We start from the raw sequence: 20,665 nt of genomic DNA, 5'->3' as shown, positions 1-20,665 counted from the left end.
TTTTTCTGCCTTTGAGTTAGAATGTGGTGGCATTATTTCCATTGTTCCTACTGTCTCTTAAACCTTGGCATTCTCTTGGATCTTGTTTTGCCCTTGAAGCGAACAAATTCTCAGGTTTCTTTTAAATCCTCTTAAACTTTATTTATACTAATACTATTGATTTGATTGTACAATTCTACCAATTTGATTGTTCTATTATATGTATGTTTATTGTTTTATTCTGATTTACTCTTGTAAAGCACTTTTTGAATACTATTATATTTTCATTGCCGGGAAAATGGATTATTATCTAATCTGGCTACTATATACATATTCAAATAAACACATTCAAGAACAGTAATGAATGGCCACGATATCATGGACTGCAGGGTAATGGCAAGATGTCAGTGTAGCACTTTCTCATCCATGTAACAAATACAGTGGCTAAGTAGTGTCAACAGTCGTAGTTGAAAATAAACACAAAGTCATTCCAGGTCTTGATTCTAAGAAAGTGATTTAATCTTTGCAGCAGTTTCCAACAGCATGGTCAACAAACATCATGGCTTTGCAAACTCCTCCTAGTGGTTTATCTTCAACCCAAACACAACTACCGAGGGCAAAAGCGGCTGATAAGCACGTTCCCATGAGCGCTGACTGCAGGTCAGTCGGCAGGTAGTCGTGGTAGGTAAGCTGGAAAATTTCTCTCAGGACCTAAATTCCTCAGTTTCAGTCGGGGGAAACCTGGCTGAGAGGAACAGTCACGTTGCTGTTTGTAATTACATTTTTTTTTTTTGCCTCCATAGACAGAAAAGACTGAGAGGAGTTGAGGATTGAGAGGAAACTTTGACAAGAAGACATTCTTCATGTCGGAGCACATTGCTGAAGAGTGCAAATCCACATCATAGTCATGTGTTCCACCTTTTATATTATGTTCATTAAAAGCAAATGTATAATGGAATTGTTATTCAAGCCATTTTCAGTGGGAAAAAAAACACATTACAATTGGAATGACTCACACTAAAGGGATGTACAGTTAAAGACCCGGAAAACGTCAGTGTTGCTCACTGCGCTGAGGTGCTAAGAGGCCACAAACATCAACAAAAGCATCTCTGAACTTGTGTTGAGTTTTGCTGCACACGTGTAGGAATGGTCACATCCAGCTTTCGGACCCGGTACACGGATGCACCCTCCGATTCACATCAATAAAGTGACAGAGCATTAACACGCGTGAGCAGGATGTTTGGGGCTGACCTCACACAGAGAAGTCAGACAATACACCTAAAACAAACAGTGTCAGAGCAGGTCGATATGGAATGATCACACATGATTTATGAGGAAAAAAATGACAACAATGTGCGAAAACCTCAACAAATCTCACGCAAAATCTCAGTGACTACGTCATCTTTGCATTTTGAATGCCTTGTCAGTAGTGCTGCACTGAGGAAGACGTGTAAGTAGTCAGTTAGAAGACGCACCTTTCACCGGGACACATTTGGAGCTGCCTTTAAGATACATACAACACAAAAGTGAGCTGGCTTAACCAATAAATAAAGCCGTCTGCACATCAGATGCATTAGGGCACAGCATCTTCATACATGCAGATCTTGGTTTCAGCGTGTCGTCGTGACGGCTGTCGACGCTGACACGCTCGAATGCACTTGAGTGAGGAGGATTGAACGAAAAACAATAAAATAACAATCACACGAGAAGCTCATTAGCTTATAGAAATGTTAAAGACACAGGGCTCAAGTTGTTTTTGTTGAGTGCAGGTGTAAACAGTAAATAAGGCCTAAAAGTATTTTAAGAAAATAAGCAGTAAAAATATCTCTTGCTCCATGGGAAACTTTTCCCTATTCTTTTGGAACGTTTGCTTTGCATTTTAAAAGAAAGGGTAGAAAATATATATCTATACATACATACCTATAGATATATACATATATCTATATATATACATATATATCTATATCTACATCTATCCTTTGGTGAGGGAAATAACCCCAATCCTCTACTTTGCATTCAAGTAAAAGTGATTAGGAAAAAGCCATCAGATAAATACACAATAAGAACTCTTGTGAAATGATGTATCTCTCTTTGAGGGAAGCTTAACTGAAATCAGCTAGACCAACTTCGGGATAAATAATATTTACACGTATATATTTTTTTACTTTTGAGTGCATCATAGAAATGGCTATGATCAGATTGAGAGGGCACGGAAATGACTTCATGGTGTTTTTTGCTCGAGGTTGTGGTGATTATTGCACAATTAAGAAACACATTCGATGTGCAAACAGGAATAAGACTGGTGTTAGACCGATGCAGTCGCAATAAGTTAGAACAAGCTCTGTAACAACGGACACAGAAAGATACGGGTGATATCGGTCGTCCTCGGTTAAGGGGGAGGAAGCTAGGCAGGCAACACCAGGGATGCCTTTATTCAGGCTTGAAAACGGGCTGCAGCAGAGTGGAGACTTTGGTTCTGGTGAGTCCTCGAGAGTCAGAGGAGATGTGGAGAGCGTGGCTCAGAGGAGAGAAAAGGTAAAGTAAGGGAGGGGAAGGAGGGAGAATTTGGGGAGGTGGGCTGGAGGGCAGGATGGGACTCAACCCTGCAGGAGGCTCTCCTCAGACATCCAGCCCAGGGAGGGAAGAGGCTGCTCTCGTCTGGAGTACTTGAGCTGCAGCAGGTCGCCCACTTCACTGATGGCCTCCAGCGCCTGGGACAGGAGGAACAAGAAAGTTATTAATCAAAATCCAAAGAGACATCATTTACATCTATAACATTATTAAAGGTAGCAAGTTATACACCAGATTATTAAACTTCATAAAAGGGAATTTCTTTCATCGGAGATAAATTAAGTGATTAACCTTATAGCACTTGGATTTGAAACCATCAAACTTGTCAGGGAGTGAAGGAGAGGTGGGCTTCGAAAGGTGAACAGAAGGCTCTCTGCCTGAACCACAACTAAGAACCAAGTCCTCCACCTCTTTCCACAGGAGACGGTATCAGTGCTGCAACACTGCAGGACACCTGGAAACAATTTACCTTCCTGACCTTTTTTCTGATTCCGTGGTTTGAGAAATAGCGAGGGCTGGCTTTTCAAAAGAAGGGGGGGGGGAGGGGCTTCTCGCAGCGCTCTACAAAGAAGGGCCGATGCCCTTTAAATGGACTATTACAAACAGTGTTGACATGCGCTGCAGTAAGATGAATGAAGTGTTCATCTTACTGCTCGAATTAAAGTCCCTGACTGAGCCACACTGTAATGCTTAGAGACAGCCTGCTCTTGCACGTTCCCTCGTAATAAAGGACATACTGGGGGCCTTTAATATTCAACACATACAAACAGACACACACAGACAGTCAGCAACCACACAGGCAGATCTGCTTGATTAAAAGCTGAGAGAAGCCAAATGCATGCTTAGATCCACAAACACCCACGAGTCCAAACAAACTTCTATATCACACGGAGGATAAAATTAAGTCTTTAGCAATAAACTGGATCCAGTGGCGAAGACCCACAACAGACGTATCTTTCTATTTGCATCCTGGAGGAGAACTGAAGACAGAGTGGCTGTTGTTAACTGCACGTGGCACGTTCAACAGAAAATGTAATAGCCCAGATTGTCAAAGAAATCCTATTTAGAGTTTTTGTGAATGTTCTAATATAAAGTAAACCTTCATTTAAGAAGGTAACTAACATGTTAAATTAGATTTTCAAGCCAGTATTGTTTCCACGTCTATAAAAGCTGTTCTGTTTCTCCTGCTCCTGGAAAGTATCCAAACCAGTTTAGAGTAAAGAGCGTCCTTTTTGCCAAAACATCTAAGAAAGACCTCTGTTAGCAGAGAATGAAAGGCAAAATGGCAAGAAAATGCAAAGGTGCTACTGGTTATTGAGCTTCATGCGACACTTAAAATAAATAGGGATATGATCATATTTTCAATTTATTTAGGCTTTCCGACAGTGATTAATTGGAGGACTTACTGTGTCGAGCATCTCTCTGGTATGAGCAGCTGAAACGCAGAAACGGGCCCTCGACTCGATGATGGGTGTTGCTGGGAATCCGACCACCACTGTGCCGATGTTCCTCTTCAACATCTCCCGACCAAATGCCCTTCAAAGCAAAGGCGACATTAGACACAGGGCAACACAACTCTCCATCTCTATTGCCGTGTCCTAAAGATCTTCTATTTAAAAGTGTGAAATGAAACCATGAAGTCAAACTCTGCCTATAAGCCATCTTTGTCTTTTATGTTGAGGAGTACAGAAGAGATAACATGACGTGTAAGGCAGCATACCCGATTTTTGCCGGCATGTAGAGCATCATGGGGACGACGGGCGAGTCATCGTTGCCGTAGATGATGAAGCCGGTCTCGCGGAGTTTCCTGCGGAAGTAGTTGGTGTTCTGTGAGAGCTGCCTGAGGCGATCAGCACCTGGAAAAGACAGAAACACACATAAGGTGGGGTTTTAGAGCTGGATTATACAACACAGGCACCTGGAAAAGGGAAAACCAGTCTGCTGGGCAGTAATCTGAAATTATACAGGTATTCATTACTAAATTTATAAGGATTAAGGTTTGTACTGTCAGGCTTTGTCTACACTACTGCAGAAATAGGCGGAGAGGCGGTGGTCTAGTGGCAGAAACTTGGACTATGGGCAGAGAAGGTCTCTGGTCCGTCTCTGGTTCGACTCCACAGAGAGACAACAAAAGACGAACCTGGATTGATCTGTCCAAAAATCCAAGAGTCTCCCTACTCTGTCTAGCGCCCCTGAGCAAGGCACCTTACTCCCCCAACATCTGGTCCCCAAGCGCCGTACATGGTTGCTCACTGCTCTGTGTGTTCTGCACCAGATGGGTCAAAAGCAGCGATTAAATTTCCCTACCTGCATGAGTGTGCCTGTGCATGTGTTTGGGACTAATAAATGCATCTTAATCTTAATCTTAATATCTTTGAACAGATTTCCACCCCGAAACAAAACAAATACAAAAACTCGAAAAGCATGCCGGGCCAGTTTATGGTAATAAAGTTTACCTCAACGATCCATCAAGTAATATTGGGCGAGGCAGATGCCTGGTGATGTGGTGCAATTGTGCTAAATTTAGCTGTAAACTTGTAATTAGATCCAGCAGTGCTAACCAAACGTTAAGAAAACCAGCAAATAGCCATAAATTGTTGTTGTTGTTCTGGTGCATACTGAACAGTGGGCATGCGCAGAGTAAGCTGTGACCTCATTGTTTACCAAATGCTCTGTTTTTTACATGCACACATGGATACATAGAAACAGACTTTTTTTAAACTGTGCACTTTGGAAGACGATTGTGAAAACCTGTTTTAGCGACTGTTTAAACACTTTGCATTTGACAGGTTAGTTTTGCAAATTACCATATGAGTGTGGACGGGGCTTCGATGTAGCTGAACTTCATGTGTGAAGACTGAAGACTGTTCACTAGTTTAATAATTAAAATGTTAATTTTACATTTATGTATTTTATTTCTTTCCCAATTTTCTGTTGCAAGGAGAAAAAACCTAAATCCTAATCATTTTCCTCGCTCTTATCATTTTTGCTCTACCCGACATACACTTTTATGATTCCTAATTGGATATGAGGATTTTCTTGTCCTCGCGTAGTTGAAGGCAACCAGTACAGAGGTCTGAACCGAGTGAAAACACCTGTGGGCCAATCCATTCAACTGCAGCAACTATTTTTCTACTTGCAAGCTTCATAAAATTTAATTATCAGCTATTGTTCGGAAACAACATGTACTCTTGCAGACTTTTCCATCACTGATGTTTTCTGGGTTCCTCCATTCAGTTGGCTTTTAAACTGCAGAAAATGAAAAGGAACGACTGACAGCATGAGCCAAAGTTAGTTGAAAAGAAAGTGCAGGAAACTCCGGGAAACTCTGTCATGTTATATGTATATTTGGAGACGGCACGTGATCATTCGCCTTTTAAAACAACCCGGGTGATTGAAGTCTGAGGTCAAGGGGCGGAAACTAAACAGGTATCAATCCTCACATGTCAGTCTGACAAATATTGTGGATCCACTCAATGAATCCCTCAGGCCAAGCCTCCACAGACAGCTTCTAAACCTAACAAATAACCATAGTGCACGAATCGCCAACAGCAACACACATCTGCCTGGCTGTGCTGAATAACAGAGCCGAGCCATCACAGCTTCAAAGAGCGGCCGAGACACAACAAAGTCTGACATTGTATTTATCCAGACATTTTTTTGTTCACAAAGAATCCAAAGTACTGAGTGATCAGTTGGCAAAAACCTGGAGAGTTAGATATTCAGACATTTTGCTTTCAAAATTCTTTTCGCATTCTTTTCGTTATGAAAAAACTGGTCTTGTACCCTCATGCCCCATCCACATATCTGATTGATGTGAGCTTCAAACAACTGAATGTCCATTTTAATGCAGGCCGGTGCCAGGAACCACGATCGGCAACTCCAATGCAGCAACAAACCGTATCTCAGCTGTCACTTTGAGTTCATGTCAGTGTCTGCGTCTTCAAAAGGCTTGAATTTCAAACAGTGACTGGGCTGCAACCAATCACACTACCATTGTTAGTCTTCTGCAAGGAAAACATGTCAAGCTGGGATACGCTGCAAGGTCAGCCAGTCTAGAGAGAGAGTTGATGTTACTGTAGGAAGGCTGTAACTAAAGAGAACACCCCAGGTGTATTCCTGTTCCTCATGGCTGAATGACTGGGAGAGCAATGTAATCTGATCTTATATTAGCATGTTAAGGGAATCAATCAAGCCCTTTAAAAGAGGTGCCGCCCTGCAAGAAAAACAAGCCCTGGTGTTCTGTTTGTGTGTGTAGGACATGAGGTCCACAGCGTTTGTTCTGTACAGATCTCTGGCCCTGAGCACCATGCTGCTCTGACCCCAGCATGAAGGCATAGAAGCGCAGATCAACAGAGAATCACACATCTGAAAGGCATAAAGGGAAATGGTAGAGGAGTCAGCGTGCAGCCGGTTCAAGACCTCTCATCAGACTGGCCTGAAACAGAAACCGTTCTACAAGTACGCTGCAAGCATGGGGTGCTGAGGGAGCAGCAGCATCCCCTACTGGCAAAGGGTTTTTACCACAAGGGGGAAAACGTTTCCTTCAGTCCATAGTTATGCTTCAGTCCGTGTATGTTGAACAAAATGTTAGATGTTTTTCTATTTAATATTTAATATTATTTCATATACATTATTGCGCTGCTGCACCGCATTAAATTATTCACTTGAAATTGGCATTATTTAAACTTTCGCTAAGAACCCCCCCAACTCTGACTGACTTCCAACGTCCATGCCCTCCACCTATCAGCTACTAAAAGCTTCACAGAGATAAAGACAGGGGAAGTTTGCTGTGGACAAGTGCAGAGAGACGTTCTAAAATGCAAAACTTTGCTCTAGAAATTTTACTTTAATGCACTAATAATATACTTTACTGATCCTAAAAATCTCAATATATAATATTGAATAAGATATATAAGATCATTTGAAAAAAACAGGAAGTGGTGAGAGATGAACTTTACATCACACTGCTACATTCTCAACCCTGTAGCAGTGAAATCAGTGTTTACACAGGCTCAACAGCTTGATAAGGCTGTGTATCAAAGCTTTATTTACTGGTGAATAATTGCCAGTTTGCCACTGATAGTGGCCTTTATCACACAGATGGAAATAAAATATTTTAAAGGTTAACAAGTATTATGGATGAAGGAGTCAAAGTACAACAGAAAATATCTGACAGATCTACACTGCCATCTTGTGGTCATGTCTATAGACAGTTGAATACCAAACTCAGCGACCCTGAAACATTTAATTGCTGCTGCAACTGCAAGAGAAAAACCAACAAGGAAGTAACCTCACCAAGAGGAACTTCATCAGTCCAACATGTAGTAATCACAACACAGTATGAGCTTTGGTTTGGCATCATGTGCTGAACCAAACATTAGATTTACATTTCTGTGGTATGTTCAGTGTAGAATGACAAACTAAGGGTCTCTGCAAATGATATCAACTGTAAAAGATGTATTTTTGAATGATTAGTGTCATTTGCTGACACTTAGTCAAAGTTTATTTATATGGCACCTTTCAAATCACTAACACTGACCCAGAGTCAGTAACTCTAGTACTGTAGTAATTAGAATTACAAATAAAACAGCAATAGAAATTTATAGGATAAATCAAGGTCTCAACTCAAATCGACGATCCTTGAGAAGAAGTGGGTCGTAATCATTTGAATCAATTAAAACATTTCTAATAAGAATAGAAGAACTGTTCTAGACCTACCTAGTGTGGTCCCGTCCTCTCCCATGATGATCTTCATAGAAGTGATTATTTGCTGGGCCACAGGGGGGGGCATGGAGGTGGCATACAGGGCGCTGTGAGAATGGCGCCGCAAGTAGTCGATAAGCTCCTATCAGAGAACAACGACATTGTTGGCAAATGGCAACAGCGACAGCAAACAACGCTGATGGATCAAATTAGTAGGTATCAATATAATACAATTTTGATGGGTACAATAACGTGATTCAAGAATTTTATAATGCATTTTTATAATGCCTTAAATTATAAGTACAGGTAGGACAAGCATTATTTGAAATAACACAATACTAAAGAAAAACAAAAAGATAAAGTATCGTTTCTGTAAAGACAGAATCTTTCCATGGAATAAAGTAATACAAAGTCATTAAGGCTACTAGTTAGTGATGGTAAGTAGAACCATGTTTTTCAATGTAGTTTTTCTGTGTTAGGGATTTTTTTAGATATAGGACAAGATGGTTTATATCCCTGGTCTTATAAGACTGTGTACTCATGTGTCACAGTGAAATCTGTTTTTGGAGTGTTGCATAAGGTGGAGTTCGATCTAGTGTTTTTTAAACTTAGTTCAACTGAAACAGCACATGGTCACAGGCGTGTTTACAGTTTCACTCTGAGACTTAATACTGTTCTTTTCAGAAAATCAGGAAGTTAAATGTCCCATTTCTGGCAAACAGTGTTGACCAACACCAAAACTGAATGACACACCTTGGGTTGGGTTTCATCAGTCTGGAAAATTACCCAGGTCACAAAACAGGATCACTAATTGCTCCAGCTATTATTTCTTCCCTTACGACAGAGGAGGCTTCATGTTCCACTGATAGGCTTAGAAGTCTTAGGTATTCACCCACCTTTTTGCCTCCGATGTATCCACCGGCAGCGCCAAAGCTCTTAGTGAATGTTCCCATCATGATGTCCACATCTTTGGGATCCAGGCCGAAGTAGTCCACCACCCCCCTGCCGTTAGGCCCCAGGGCCCCAATGCTGTGGGCCTCATCCAGGTACAGATAGGCCTTGTAGCGCTTCTTTAGAGCAATGACCTCTGGCAGACGGACTATGGACCCCTCCATACTTCAGGATAAGAACACACACAAGAAAAGACAAAGTCTACAAATTATAAAAAGCTCCATAAGTCACTTTAGGTAGAGTATTCAACTTATCTAATTTTGAATTATAAGTTATTAAAATGCTCTGTGAATATAAAAAATAATTGTAGTGGATCATGTTTGCATTTTTTTCTTTTTATCCTTAAGATAACTCTAGAGCCTGATTGTAGTTCACTTGTGGCAAAAAGAACTGAACTGACATAATTTATAAAGGCCACAGATCTACAGTATATATATATAAATATGTGAATTGTATAAACAGATACAAAGTTCTACCTGTTACCAAAGCAGCTTCAACAAAATAAGAATCTATGGGTCTGTGTCTGTAAATTAAATATTTCACGATTGTAGATCAATTTTATCCATTTATAATTAAACCAACATTAAGGAATAAAAATTGCACCTAAATACCATCTGAAGCCACTGTAAAAAAAATTAAATCTGAATGAGTTATTACCTTTCCCTCTACAACACACTACAGACTGATATCTACAATCTACCCCGAACATCACACAGCTGCAGTGTAACTGAGGGAGCATGCCAGCAGCCGAACCTATATACAACTGTTTGGCTGTGCATGTGGGGCTGTCAATGTGTGTCCAAACATTGTCTACATTTGCAGTTGTACCAATTGCTTAGAAAATCCCAGTGGACATGAAACTCCATTAACAAAGCATTAGTCAAGGCCATTGATTATGTCAGGCAGGTTTTCGCTGAGAACGGTATTGATCGGCACGATTGATTCCCTTTATAGTAAGTACTCTTCAAAGAACATGGAATACATTATCGTAAAAAGGAGAGCTAACACGCTTCCAGAACACAAATGTAAGTGGCTTCTGACATTTTCTTGAAATGTTCCTTCAGCCCCCAAGCAGGAAAATGTCTGGAGAATTCACAAGTGGTGGGCTTGTTGATGACATTTCTACCATGCAACAGAGGCAAAACTGGAAGAACTCAAATATCTTAGCATAAAAGAGAAAGGTGTCAAGCAAGTGGAAGATGCCAGGGAAAATGTCAACTTGGAAAGACAATGAGATTTGAGGTCATTTGTGATAAGGGCCGATGCCATTGTCGATGTGCTGCGAACAAAAACACTGGACTTGAATGTTCTGGGACATTTTCCTGTTGTTGTAAAAGTGTTTGACACAGACTCTTACTGCATTCTTCATATGTGAAAGGAAAATGTCTAGACCCAATTTTCTGTCTGAAAACAGCATTGGTACTATTTATGTTTTGCAAAAATGTCTTTGTATAGTATGTGTTTAGGCCACAATTGAGTGTAACATTAAGAGCAATCAATGTAGGCATGTGTTCTTCTCTCATCTGCTTAAATAATTCTTCACTTATAAATGTCCTCCAGTGTTTTACTGGTGCTGCAGTGTAGATGGAGCCTATGGGGGACTTGACAGCATAATGTTTTAAATAAGTCACAATTCTGCTATTTATATGCATCATGGGTGAATACTATACACTACTGTTGAGTAAATGAACCAGTCAAGCTAAATAAAGATAAATGAGTCTTCACCCTATAAGCTGTAGGTGTCATGTAACTGGCAGTGAACACAACGGTAGTGTGACCCAGATGTGACATAATGATATTCACAGTGAAAGAAAGTAGAAATAGAACTTAATAGTTAGAGTGGGTTTCATGGTGGTAAATTTTCCATGTTGGGCAATTTAAGACTGAATGTTATTGTGTGTAAGAGTGCGGGTGGCTACGACTACAGAGGTTTGAGACGCACACACACAAAAAAGGATTTATACCTGTATATGCCCTCCACCAAAATGAGGATTTTCTTCCATGGTCGGTGGGTTCGCGGCTGCCCGTGTGCGATGGCGTCTCTCAGCAGCTTCTCCAGGCTTTGCATGTCTACAATATAAGAGACATTTCTGAATAAAATACGTTTTCACACAGGCTTTAAGCTACTCATGAAAGACTAGAGACTACGTTGCTAGCTAAATATAGATTTAACTCCTCTACGGTAACATGAGATCTTGAGTAAATAAATGGATGAGAGTCAATATTTTATGATGGCCACCCTTTGAAGCATTGACTGCTTCCTGACAGTTAGTTTGGATATGTCAGGATGACAGGATGCGTGTGTTTGTGTGTGTTTGTGTGTGTTTGTGTGGGGAATTAATGTAGAATTGCAGAGGCAGAGAAGTTAAGTAGGTCAATATCTGCAGTAATGACAATTTGCATCGAGTGAGGCAACGTGCTGAAAGATGCACACACCTATTTACTTTCCTGCTGAAAAAGCAGATTGAGCTAATTACTGTCTCATACTATCGAACAATCCATTTAATCCTTTACATCTGTGTTACTGCAAGCTATGGGTGTGCCCCAAGCCATAGTTCTATCTAGCTGCTCTCATGAGAGATGCCAAACATTGGCGATCACTCACTGTTGTGTTTGAACACCCGAATTGTAGAAGCAGACAGACGGGCTCCCAGCACTAGCGACGCGTGATTCAGCTCGTCACTCAGGATAAGACAACCCTAAAACAAGACAAAAAAATGGTTCAGTGTGTGAAATGTTTTGAAGTTGTAATAGCTAGTAATGGGATTCCGATGCAAGAGTTGCAATCCCCAATTAGCCAAAGTCAAACCACAAATTGCAAAATTGTAATACACATCAGAAGCTTACAAACGTTTTAGTGGAGATTGAACTGAAGTCTCAGGAATATATAAGCAGTACGGCCAGAGGGCTATGTGTTACCTTTACCGGGGATGGATGGTCTCAAAACTAGTGACAACAGACCCTTAAATTGTCAGTTTAAGTTAGCCATCATATTTTGTCGTGATAATGTGGTGTCTGCAGATAACTGCTTTGAATAGATCCATTTTTATAATGGTACAATTTGTTTGTTGACTCTGAACGGTTCTCATTCAGAATCTATTACCTTGCACGCAGCAGAGTATTGTATGCAGCCTTGTCTATGTCTGTGTGCTAGCAAAATACCTCAGAAACACAGAGATATGTTCTTGGTGAGAATATTACTTGGGTGTGTATCTCCATATGCTTAACTATTGAAGCTTATTAGTAAGGGCGGGTGTGGGTAACGACTTCCACTCGAAACTGTCTGCTGCTTGTGTGAACTTGTACAGCAAAAGCGGTTTTCCCAGACTATATTTTGCATCTTGCCTGGATGCCAAAGAAAATCTTTATGTGCGACCAACGACACAGGTAGGATTTTACAACCTTTCTAAATAGTTATATAATTAAAAGCTATGTAAATAGTTATAAAAACAACATGTTTTTTTTGTGTGAAGCTTCCCGTAAAAGCAGTATTCTGGTGCATATCCACATGCTTTATTCAAAAGCAAGCAAATATAATAACAGGATGAGACTTTTTTTTCAGTGCGTCATAAATAAGCCAAACACCCACACAATCACACAGGTCACGTCCCTTCCTCTGGTCAATGAACAAATGAGCTTGTTACACAACACACAAATATGCCTTGACGTAAGGATGTGAGTTAGCAGGTAAGTGACGGGCACAGTTATGAATTAATGAACTGTGAATCAGACATTTACTGTAGCACAGAGAGTTTCCCTCTTTCCACTGACATGTTTGTGTTTTCCACTCATGTTGCTGTCAGGAAATGTGTTGTTTGACTCACAAGGTACACATGCCTGTCAGCTCAGCTTTTTACTTCCTGTCCAAGCAACTGTAATCTGAGTGTTTTGAAAGGCTGGGGCGGAAACGAGTGTGTTGTGGAACAGTCTGAACCCTTCGTTCTGGCTGTACATTTGAAAATGTAGGGTTGTTTTCACTTTACACAGGAAACTGGATTTTCCTGAACAGTAAAACTGATTAAGTCACTTGCTTACAGTTCCTGTACAGGTACAAGGGTCATGGTGACTAAGAAGACAAAAAGAAAATTTCAAAATCAATTCATGAGGAGTGGCATGTTCTCTGCGGAACGAAAAGTGGATGAAATTCTTTACCTTCCCAGTGAGAGCAGGAATGTTCATGGAGTTGGTTGCAAAGCCCATTCCGAACACCACGGACGACTCAACCCCCAGGAACCTGGCAACCAACTGCTCCAGCTCCTCATGGATGTCCAGGGTCCCTGGAAACAACATTATCTCAGTTTAACGTCTCTCCAAAGTAGCGTACTGCAACTAACAGAGTTAAGTGCAAATGTGTGAAGCTAGAGTTTGTAACACTGTAAAAGTTAGAAGAGAGGGCTGCATGTTGAAAATATGCAACGATACATCATACCACCTACATCATCCCTAACGTCTGGCTATCTTCTCTGCTTTAGTGTGGTACATTATGTCTCTTTGCCTCCCTGCCTTGTGACGACTTCAGTCATCTGCATTAAGAGCACGGGTAAGGTGCAGACTGGCAGGTTGGTTAATGAAATGATTTGTGAGCTTATTACAGTCACGTGAAGGTCATGGACACAAGTTTTTTTTTTTTTTGAGAATTTTATTTATCGATGGCGACTAGGACGTAAAGAGGATTTCAACCAATAAGATAAAAAATGTATCTGAAACAACTTACCAACCCTACCTTTAAATTAATTTAGTTTTCTTATATCTTTCAAACAGTTAACTGTGAAGTCAATATACTTCCTATTACTGAAATACAATATTAACCCCATGATAAAACAACTGAATGTGTCAAACAAATCCATAGTTGCTTGCAAACTGAAAAGGAATTATATGCTTTCACAATATGTGTTTATATTTCATACTCAATCTTTCAATCTTCAAATCCACTTGAGCCTTTACTCTGAAAGAGCAACAAAGAAAAGCGGGATGGCTGTTGAGGTGCCAGCTGAGGTTTATTAGGAAGTCCACTTGATTCATAATGGCGTAAGAGTTTAATTTTTAGAAAGAAAGCAGCCTCAGATGAGGACAGAATATGACATATCTGCTTCCAAACCTAATCTTGTGCTTTTCAGATTTATTTTGATCCTTACCCATTTCACAGCGAGTGCTGCCCACTCCAACTCCGTACTTGTGTGTGGCTTCAATAGCAGCATCGGCGCAAGCACCATTGTTTTCAGCGAAGCCGAGGTAATTGTATGAGCCCATGTTGATGACGTCTTTCACCACTTTGCCCGTGTGCCTAAAAGAGACAGAGAGTTAGACAGAGAACAGGTACCAGGACTTTACTTTATAGTTCAACACTGCGACCTTGTCTAAGCTGGTTGCTTGACATTCATTTCCAGTTCAGTGACTTTTAACAGCCACGGCTATCATGCACCGTGATAACATACAATAGTAAATTGTCCCGAGGGACTTGAGCAAGCAGAGTCCAACATGGATCAAAAGCTTTGCATATTATACAAATGAGATGAATATGAAAGGTATAACACAGGTGTCACTTCTCGAGACAGAACAGCCTATTTTGCCACCTTTTAGAAAAAATAAATGTAATGGTTATTCTTATTGGGTCATACGCTACCCCTCCACAAGGAGTTTTTTTGCGTAATGCTGCTAAGTAACAAACACTGAACACAATTGTATTGATACTAAATCGTACTCATACTACTAACATTTGTAGAGGGCTGCGAGTTTCAGCCTGCTTTGTGGTAGTGGTTAGTGTTTCTGTTCAGAGCCACGTGACAGAAACTAGTCTTTTACACACAACCATCTATATCATTTGGTTTTCAGCTGACGCTTTTATCCAAAGTGACTTACAATAGGTAATATATATTATGGCTTAAGTCCCTCTAGTTATCAGAAGAGATGAGTTTCTTGTTGAAGTAGGGATCAAAAGCACACACCTGTTAGGGAAGTAATAACCTCCGCAGACCACGCCTTGCACATGTACACACTCCAGACCAACAACAAAGACTCCCAACCACAAGGCAGCAACTTACTCAAAGGTCCAATTGTAGTCTTGGGAAACTCTCTCAACCAGGTCCATCTTGGCACCGGGAACGCTACAGATGGGTCGGTTCCAGTTGTCTCGGATCCTCATGTATAAGTTCCTCGTGTAAAAGTTCTCAAAGTCCTGATAGAGTGGGACAAAATCCTACAGGGGAAAGATGAAAGAAACAGAGTGAGTTCGACAATAGTTTTTAAAGTTTGAAGGAGGAAGACTTAGTATTAGTATGACAAATAGGGTTCTTCCAAATTGGTTAGGAATTGCTTAAAATGTATTTTTTTTTAAATCTTCCTTTGCATTCAGGAGGATTTTGATGTAAATCCTTATCTACCTTCTGCTCCTCTCTCTCCCGGGCCACGTTGCACTTCTCAACGTTCCAATGGCGGAGGAAGTCTCTGAGGTAGCCGAAGATAGTGAGGATGCCGTAGCCCATGTAGGTGAGCACGGCCACCAGTAGAGGCGTCTCCTCAAATGACTCCATGAAGGGGGTCTTGTACAGGCTGGAGTTATGAGGAACATTTCGGTTCTGTGGGAAAATAAAGTAGGAGAGCCTGTATTTACATTTCAAGTTCTGATTAAATGTGTTTTCCAGGAATTTAGCACAGCTTTTATAATAGGAAGGCCACATTTGTACAAACAAACCGGAGACTAAGGAATTCAGAAACTAAATCATGCTTTAAGGAGTATCAAATAAATGTTACATAACTCAGAACACGTTTTGTTCAAACAGACCATTGCAACAGCTGGTAGCTTCTCCTTTAAAAGGTTATTGTTTATCTATGCTTCAAGTTTGTTAACTCATTAAATCTGCAACACTAGGCAGCCCAATAAACTGTGGTAAAAAGCAGATCAGGGTATTTCAGTAAAGGCTGGGCAAACACTACCTGACAGCAGGGCTAATTGGTTCAAATCGTGTTTTTCTTGGAAAGAGATTTAGAAACCCAATAATGGCTCCATAAGCACATTTATAAATGGAGGCTCTACCACACCCAGGCCCCCATAGACCAGCGAGCAGTAAAATGAGCATCAAGCCAGGGTTCTAATTCATTGAGTTTTATGAATAGCAATATTGATCCTGAATAATGGGCCTGTGCAAACATGGTCACATGCTGAAAAAGGGCAACATCAAATAAAAAAAGAAATGCTAGCATCATTTCATGTTTGACTGTGGCCAGGCTGTCTACAAAACCAACACTAAACAAATGAGGGTGATCACTCATTACCGACTTTGCCCCGCAGCTTAGCAACCATACCCCATGTGACCAGTCATGCTTCTCCAAGAAATAACTCGGAGCCAGGGAACAGGAGTGCACCGCAGTGTGTGTGTATGTGTTTTTGAATCCAGTCAAACAGGTCCCTCTCACGAGTTTAATAAGTCCTTAAGTCTAGCAACTATGGTCGTGAACTACCGCTATAGAAAAAGGAAAAAAAACACACACACCATAATCGCAGCACACCGCTCACAGTCTGTTGCTCACTGATGCCAACAACAGCAGCAAAATCCAATTTTCCTGACGTCATTGTTTGCTTAATATTTTATGCCGGTGGACAAACAGAGGCCTGTGCCCTTCCTTTATTGCTGGAGAGCAAAGCTATTATCCCCCGAAGAGAATCCAACCAACCCACTCCTCTGAGATACCTGCTCTTGTCACATGCTTGCTCTTTGGCAAAAGAGATGGTGATCGTATTACATTGCATACACAACAATAAAAGGTCTGCAGATGGTGGAGGTTTCACATTAGGCCTAAAACAGTAAATACGGGGGTAATTCCTCTCACATCTCAAAACTGTCTATTCAACAGATCGCTCATTTTCACAAAACATTTATTGACACTAGAGCATCACAGATTAGAGCAGTTAGGGAGATAATTTATTCCTTATTGATTAATTCCACATTTTCATTCTAGGGATTATTAGCAAAGGACTATTATTGGTGTGTGACTGACACAGGGGCTTACTGCTAAATTGTCTAAAGGCAGTGTTTGTGAGTGGTTGACAGGAAAACTGGAGGTAGAGAATTCCCTGCAGCCTATTTACCGCTGCAAACACAGACCTGTGCTTCAAAAGTCAGCTGCCTTATCAAGGACCTGCAGAGCAAATGTCAACAGGATGACATGGGGCCATGGACTTCTTAACATCAATAGTAGCAGTCCTAATACAGTATTTACATATTGCTACTTTGCATTGTATCCTACAGGTTAGGCTAATAACGCTGTTTGAACTCAATGAATAAAAACAGCCACCATAGTGTAGTTCACCGAAGAGATATCCAATTGGGATGGTATTTCAGTTTGTTTGAAAAGTCTTGGAATTATTAACTTTAGTACCTATCTATTCCCTATTATGCCGATGGAATAACCAGGATGAGAAGTAAGCGCTGATATGCAAAAGAATTGAATTAAAATGACAGTCACAGCATCTGGAGCTGGTTGTATGAATCCAGCGTGTGTTTTGGAAGTCAGCAGGAATGTGATGTTGTCAAACACGGGAGCCTGTGCATTACCTCCAGCTAAACGTGTGTGGTGTTTGTTTTGTAACGTCGCTCCTATGTGAGGATCTTATACAACTTCAGAAAAAAACAAAGGACAGTGTGTTTACCCCCACCAACCACCACTACACACAGTGTTGTAGTCTTGTTTTTTTTTATGTGTGTGTGTGTGTGTGTGTGTGTGCCTCTCAGTCAACGACAGGAGGGACCACACCCTTCATAGACTCAAGACATTCCTCTCCTGCTAAAGGGTCATGTGGAAGTAGGCCTCCTCTCCTCTCCTCTCACAGCACACAGATACACACACACAGCCTCTCTTGTAAGCACACAACAGAGCCCTGGTCTTCTTCATACTAGAGGCAGTGTAAACAGAAACCAGTCCAGCTTCACCTCCTCTTTCTCTAACACACACACACACACACACACACACATATATGTATATATATACACACACACACACACATACACACACACACACACACACACACACACACACACACACACACACACACACACACACAGAGAGGAGGCTAGGAGACAACAGGGTGTCAGGTTACTAAAAAAAAGTCACTACAACCCTCCCGGATCAGGTGGCAGGTTCCTCTAAACAACGAGCTGCTCTCGGCTTTAACCCGTGAAGCCGATAACAGGAAGTGTTCCCGAATACCACGTGATAAGAAACTACAGCGTTCAAGACGAAATTCCGTGTTGCTGTTGGCAACCGTTAGCCGGAAACATGTAGCCTTGAGACAAACCACTTATGCTCGGACACCGGCTACATAAATAAAAGAGCCAAATGAGGCTCACTAGTGGTATTCAGGATTACATGAGAGGTGACGTTATTGCTGCCCTCATAGAGGACACTGTCCCTGCTAATGAAAGTCCCTCATTCATATCTGCAGTAGGAGTGAAGGATAGCATCTGAGCTAAGTCTTGTCCCCTCAGTCAAACTAGTTGAGCACAGAGTCCCACACAGCGCCGCTTGTTTACAGCCCTCCCTCTCTCCCTCTCTCCCTGCCTCCCGGCGGAGGACGGATGGGCCTCTTTACCTTCTCCCTGGGGCGGCGGTACTTCTGCGGCTGCCGGTACATGCAGTGGTTCTTGACGTAGCCATTTTTGCCGGCGCTTTTGCCGTTCGACGACCGGTGACAGGCGTCCCCGTTGAAGGTCTTGCTCGCGGAGCCTTCCGTCATGTTCAAATCGAAGCGTGGAATAATGTCACGACCGGAGCGGGCGTCGTCAGGGTGAACTCGGGTACGCGCCGCCGGGGGGTGGTGGGGGGGGGGGGGGGGGACGCTGCGACGCCCACTCCGAGCTGCGAGCGCACTCGCCCCCTGCCGGAAACACCCGCCCGTGCGCGCTTCTCATTGGTCGAGCAAGTCACTACCAAACGAAGATCGTCTATGTGTAAGAACAACTCCCGACTCCAACCAGGATGTTGATACTAATCTTCAGGAAAACGTTATTAATTTCCTGTGTTATTTCACGCAAGGTTCGGTGTTCCTTTGCTTTATTCTTGTATAGCTTATTATTCCGCAGTTGGAAGGCTCCTACAATGGCATAAAAGATCATTCCGTTATTTCATTATAGGAGCCTTCTCCTAAGGACACTCAGATGAGTTGAAGATGAGTCTGTTATGTCTTCAAAGGAGCCTAGGAAGTTGTTCCATAGTGAACACATCCTGTTTGCGGCCTTTTTGACCCATGTGTGTAAAAGTGATGAAGAAATACAAAATTAACGTTTGTTTGCAAAGGTAAACAATTCATGTATCCAATAAATGTCATTAATCAAAAACAAGATGTTTAATGAATACTTAAACACTAATGATGAATTACATATATTTAAAACATATAGCAAAGAAACACTCATGCCTTAAATAACACAGGACATGTAGAGAGGTCATTTTTGACCCATGTTGTACATTAGAAGGGTAGTAATACCTCAATATTCTTTTACTTTATTCTTTTTTAATTGTGTTTTATTGTATTCAAATATACCGGTTGCTATGACGACTTAATTTCCCTTCGGGATGAATAAAGTTATCTATCTATCTATCTATCTAACAATAAGAAAACATTTAAATGGGGATTTGTGAGGATCAGAAACAAGTTATTTAGGGAATACCTGAAATGCTGAATGATGAAATTATTTCACTGCATACATTAAGAAAATAAAAACTGAGCCGGGTCACGTTTGACTTGTGTTGTGCATCAAAGGGTTAAGAAAATCGAACAATTTCCATTTTCTTTTTGAAGACAGATCAAACTTTTCTTAAGTAAACCAAACATTTTACTTTTTCTTTTTGGTGACAGGTCAAACTTTTCTTAGTTGGCTAATGGTGCATTAGGATAAGGTTTATAACCTTGTAACGTTTTACTATTATATTCAACAACAACGTGATGATTTCACAGGAGCTGTTTTTGTGGCATGATAATACTGAAGCAGTGTGAGATCTCTTTCTTTGCACCCTCTCTGATGGGCGTCGCTCTCTCTCCAAGGTGGGAACTGATAAACCCAACCCATGGATATTACTCATAATAACCTTTGCTTGCTGTGGGCGTCAGCTGTATTTCCACTCCAGTGACGGTTTCTCACCTGAGCTAAGAGGATCCTAAACAAGGGTCAGGGTTATCTCCAAGATTTATCCCACAGGGAAAAAAGGTAGGGCTGTGGGGTGTGCCAAGACTGAACAAACGATGAGCTCACTATTTCAGATGGTTTAAAGTCCAACTAGAGGTTTCAGGAAAGTATTGGAGAGGACATTGTGGCAATTTTAACTGTCAACTAAACTAAAAAAAAAAAAAACACAATATGTCAGTGATGATCCTATAGTCCTGGTGTTAAATGGTAATGTGTGACAGAAGACACTTTATCTGACCCACATCAGGCTGCAAAGACAACTCTATCTGCTGTCTCATGAC

At 41.2% G+C, this 20,665-nt stretch overlaps 1 protein-coding gene across 1 annotated transcript; it reads right to left on the bottom strand.

Moving 5' to 3' along the window:
* Positions 1 to 474: 474 nt before the first annotated feature.
* sptlc2b (serine palmitoyltransferase, long chain base subunit 2b) lies at positions 475 to 18,995 on the bottom strand. Its single transcript, XM_062411307.1, has 12 exons — positions 18,794 to 18,995; positions 15,588 to 15,782; positions 15,249 to 15,403; positions 14,343 to 14,491; positions 13,360 to 13,484; positions 11,813 to 11,906; positions 11,172 to 11,277; positions 9,153 to 9,372; positions 8,272 to 8,398; positions 4,271 to 4,406; positions 3,957 to 4,086; positions 475 to 2,690 (listed from the first exon to the last, which is right to left on the bottom strand). The coding sequence occupies exons 1-12, from the start codon at positions 18,935 to 18,937 to the stop codon at positions 2,577 to 2,579; spliced, it is 1,695 nt and encodes a 564-aa protein (XP_062267291.1). The 5' UTR covers positions 18,938 to 18,995; the 3' UTR covers positions 475 to 2,576.
* Between the last annotated feature and the right edge of the window lie 1,670 nt (positions 18,996 to 20,665).

The sequence above is a fragment of the Platichthys flesus genome, chromosome 18 (genome assembly GCF_949316205.1).
Source record: "Platichthys flesus chromosome 18, fPlaFle2.1, whole genome shotgun sequence".
NCBI classification, from domain to species: domain Eukaryota; kingdom Metazoa; phylum Chordata; class Actinopteri; order Pleuronectiformes; family Pleuronectidae; genus Platichthys; species Platichthys flesus.
Note: the sequence above shows the minus strand (reverse complement) of the source record. Positions and strands in the feature narration are given on the sequence as shown.